This window comes from Solanum tuberosum, unplaced genomic scaffold (genome assembly GCF_000226075.1).
Source record: "Solanum tuberosum cultivar DM 1-3 516 R44 unplaced genomic scaffold, SolTub_3.0 scf00326, whole genome shotgun sequence".
In the NCBI taxonomy this organism is placed as follows: Eukaryota; Viridiplantae; Streptophyta; class Magnoliopsida; order Solanales; family Solanaceae; genus Solanum; species Solanum tuberosum.
The window spans coordinates 625,709-630,018 of record NW_006239272.1 but is presented as its reverse complement, the minus strand read 5'-3'; the positions used below and the strand labels follow the sequence as shown (position 1 = coordinate 630,018).

At 35.1% G+C, this 4,310-nt stretch overlaps 1 protein-coding gene across 7 annotated transcripts in view; it reads right to left on the bottom strand.

Annotated features, from left to right (window-relative positions):
- Window positions 1–4,052, bottom strand: part of LOC102582813 (uncharacterized) — a 29,496-nt gene extending 25,444 nt beyond the window's left edge. Inside the window, exons 1-2 of one of the 7 annotated variants that reach the window (XM_015315226.1) lie at window positions 3,633–4,052; window positions 914–1,023 (exon numbers count right to left, since the gene is read on the bottom strand). In XM_015315226.1, the coding sequence (XP_015170712.1) occupies window positions 914–1,023; window positions 3,633–3,893 (371 nt within the window). In that variant the 5' untranslated portion in view covers window positions 3,894–4,052. The other 6 variants (XM_006361264.2, XM_015315223.1, XM_015315224.1 and 3 more) reach the window with 6 other exon arrangements.
- Window positions 4,053–4,310: the final 258 nt, after the last annotated feature.

The following is a 4,310-nucleotide window of genomic DNA, read 5'->3' as shown; positions in this document are numbered from 1 at the left end:
TTAAAAAACAATTTTTTTTTTTTTTTTTTTTTTTTTTTTTTTTTTTTTTGCTTGGCAATGCATTAAACAAAATATATGGTCAGAAAATGCAACAAAAGATAACTGCAAAAAGATGGTAATTGATTTTTATTTTTTTTGAAAATGCAAAGAGATGGTAATTGATCTTGAATTGAATTTTGAGAAATCAATTCTCTTAATGGGAAACAGCTTTTTTAGGTTACCAGCTACATCACTAACACACCAGGAACCATCATCCTTCCCCCTCCCTTACCTACTCAACAACCCACTGGGGTAGCAGGGCCACACAAAGTGGAAAGGGAAGATTGCAAGCAGGTGCAGATGTCAAACAGGAGTGAGAAAAGTGGGGGCCATGGAGATAAATTGAATTATTCGATTTCATCTGTCTACGAGGAATCTGAAATAAGATTGAAACATCCATTACTACCTGATTTCTCTATCGCAGAAAAGAAGTTCAAAATATATTATGTTAAGCACTCACGGATGAACATGTTTTCATCAAACTTTGAGCAATGAATTTTATAGATTGGATGAAACGTAACACTTACGATGCACATCAATCATCTTCCTGGCATTCTTATCATAAACCTCTCCATGTTATCCGGATTCCGGAAACAGGCACAACTATCCAAGTAAAACACAGAACCATGTGCAGTAACTTTTGCAACACAGATTTGTTTGCATGACAACCACTACCAGTTCTCACATCTTATGAAGCCACTGAATGCTCAACCCTTCAACTTATCAATAATTTACAAATAAACAAACCATCTTATCCAGCTAATTATATAATAACAGCTCTAACCAGTCAATTCCAACTCAAAATACCACTGAGATAGGAGAAAGAAAAAATAAAAATGAAAACAATAATGTGATTACTATGATCTAAAAGAACCTGTGTGGAACATGATCTGAAGAAGGTTGAATGCGCTCTAAGGAAACAACTTCTCCTCCGAAGTCGGCCTTAAATTTATTCACTGCCCGCACCATTTCAGCTTCAGGTCTCTGTCATGAGAGGATGTTACATTTTTAAGCAACAAAAATGGTCTACGACTACTTCAATATTTTTCATTTGAAACTGATCAAGATAAATATTTTTCAGTTTGCCCCATTGTGGCCTCTATCTGCTGTTTCTTTTTTTAGAACGCATTATATTAAAATAAGCACTAGGGTAGTGACACAACCATATTTACAGGGAAAGAGGAGAGCATAACCAGTTAATGTAATCTAACAATTACAGAGTGCCTATCCGATCTACTAATGATTCAGCCTCCTCTACAAAACCTTCTATACACCAAAAGTAAAACAGTAGAAAGCACTTCATTTCAAGATTCTGTAAGGAGCTGCCTCTGTTTTCAAAAAAATTCTAGAGTTTCTCTCCTTCCGTATTGTCCACCATATGCAAGCAGGAACCAATTTGCACCATTTCTTCTGTCTGACCATGCCCCCCATTATAATTCCAGCTCCTTAATAAGTCACAAGTTTTAAGAGAGCATACACCATTTGAGACCCACAATGTTCTTTTTTTTTTATGACAATTTGAGACCCACAATGTTAAGGAACAGCTTCCACAAAAGGACAATGAAGAAATAAATGGCTATTGGATTCTGATTCTGAGCCACATAGACAGCATTTAGAGCATAAATGAAAACCCCTTCTTGTCAAATTCTCTTGGGTTAGAAGAAGACTCTCTTGCCACCAACCAAGAGAAGCGTAATACCTTTTATATTTGAAAATCTTGCATGAGAAAGAACATGATTACAAATTTATCGGAGCTCAGATAGCATGAAAAATAAGGAGCTCCTTGAACATGTTGAGAAGCTGATGTGATTCAGGTGTGCATCCACATGTCTTTGCATACCTTCATGATAAGTACGAAGCTTTTATTTTTCTTACAACAGTTTCCTAATGAATGCTAAGTCCTAAAACTAGGTGCATTGTAGGTTAGATACTTTTCTTTTGAGTAGAGGTGTAGAGCTAGATACTTCTACTCTCTTAGGTGACAATTTGTGAAGCACTAAGGTACACAGGCTTTATCTTCAATAGAGTAATGCTAATAAAGTGCACATATTAATTGCTACAGACACACTATTTATGAATATGTTGGTAAATAAAATGGAAAAGTGAAAAATAATGGTGCTTCATGTGCCAGATGATCGGGAGAAGACAAGGACCATTTACTAGTGCACTGCAAGTTGCACCCAATTGTGGTAGACTGTGTTGGAACTTGGAACTGATCTGGCATGGAGTGGACAATGCTGGATTCAATTTGAAGGGCTTGCTACACAACTGGAGAGAAGAAGATACAGGGAATCAATGAGGCCCCATTAGCTCTCATGTGGGTTCTTTGGAAGAAAAGGAACATGAGAACTTTTGAAGGGTAGAAATAACTTTGTACATTCGGGAATACCCTCCTTCTGTTGGTTAATTTTTGTTACATGCACGAAGTGCTTGTTTGTATAAATTGAGAGTCTCCTAGAGAACTGCAAATTTGTGCATGTTCTCTGTTTTTTAGTATATTGAATTATTGATTGTATATGGAGTTTGTATATATCGGAAACAGTCTCTACCCCACAAGGGTAAGGTCTATGTTGTTGTTGTCAAAAAGTAAAAACATATATTAAGTATAAGAAATAGATCTTTAATCTGAATTAAAACTTAAAATTTCATAGTTGTATTATACCGCTTGTACACAGTTTGTCCCAAATCAATAAGATTATTACTTTATCAGAAAAAAGATGGTAAGAATTTAGTACAAAAAAGCTAATCGTTAATCTGAATTAAAAACTTAAATTGCATAGATGTATCCTAATCCTAAATTTGCAATAGTTCTGGACTTGATTAGCATGGTTTTTACTTCATATATTCTACTTAGTTGGAATTTTATCACTTCCTTGGTTCATATAGCATTGTTTGTGTTTACAATTCTTTTTGCATTATATATGTATACTTTTTTATTTTTCTTCATCAACACTTTCTTTGCTAAAATCACTCTTTAATTGTACTTCACACTTAAAGCACTGCATACGATTGGAGCTTTTATATCCTTTTTGCCTTTGAGACACCTGTTAAGTTGGGGAAACACTAGCTGGAGCCGCAAAGCACATCGTTCTATAATTGGACGTTTCCATTGTGCTATGAACGGATATTTCCAAAGAAATGGTAAGATATGGTTAAGAATTCTTGCAGATAACTGCATCTGCATCACTTCTTCTGTCGAAGTTGTGTCCTCTAAGTGATGACTACAACTATTCATTTAAACTTACTTGTCTTCATTGTCCCATTTCTTACAAGAGACATTCTGATGTGAATATCAATCTATTAGAGCTCAATTAGAAGGTAAGCAAAGAGGAAGTTCTTCGAATACTTTCAATATTAATGTGTTGTGAGCTTTTATGCGGAAAGAGTGTGAGTGTTTTACTTTTCTGATAAAGTGTCTTAATTTTTAACTTTTCTCCCACAGTGATTGCTCTTAAGGGTTAAGTTATTTATGATATTGACACTGCTGCTATCATCTGGGCATGTCAGAGTGAAGTGTAACTATATTAGAACAGGTTAGTTATGAGAATTCAAAGGCCAAAAGTGAACATTCGAGTAAAGGAAATCAAATTTACCTTATATACACATTCAGAAAGCACCATGCAACAAAGGATATCTTGCAAGTCAGCGACAGATTCAGCTTTAACAGCGTGACAAAGATCCTGAAGTTGCTTCTTCCTCCTCTTGAATTCATCCTCCATCAGCTTCCTCTGCTCTCTGGCATCGGCCCAAGGCCACCGCACAACCATCTTCCATTGCTGTGGCCAAGTGATTTTCAACATCTTCGATTTTTGGCCTCTGATCCATGATTCAACTCTGCGTTGTAAAGACTCCATTGTTCAGGAACCCTAATCACACTTTAATTAACCGCCAGGACAACGGCGTCTCTGTTGAAGAATATCTCGGCGGCGGAATGTGGTTCCAGTTGCGTGTAAACTCCCGATTGTGATGCCGAATCAGAATGTTATCGTTAACGCATATGCCCAACACTAAAAAAACCTTTTCTTTTTCTTTTTTCTAGAAGGAACCTCGTTTTTTTTTCTTTTTTTTTGGTAACTTACATAAATATACTATATTAAAAAAATATTTACCATTTATAGCAATAAATATTTTATTTTCACTTGATCACTTTTAATACAGTTTTAATACATATACAAAATTTCCATATAATACAAGTTTTATTGATGGATAATACATTTATCACATATTTTAATACACTTATAAATATGTCAATTTCTTACCAAATAAGCATA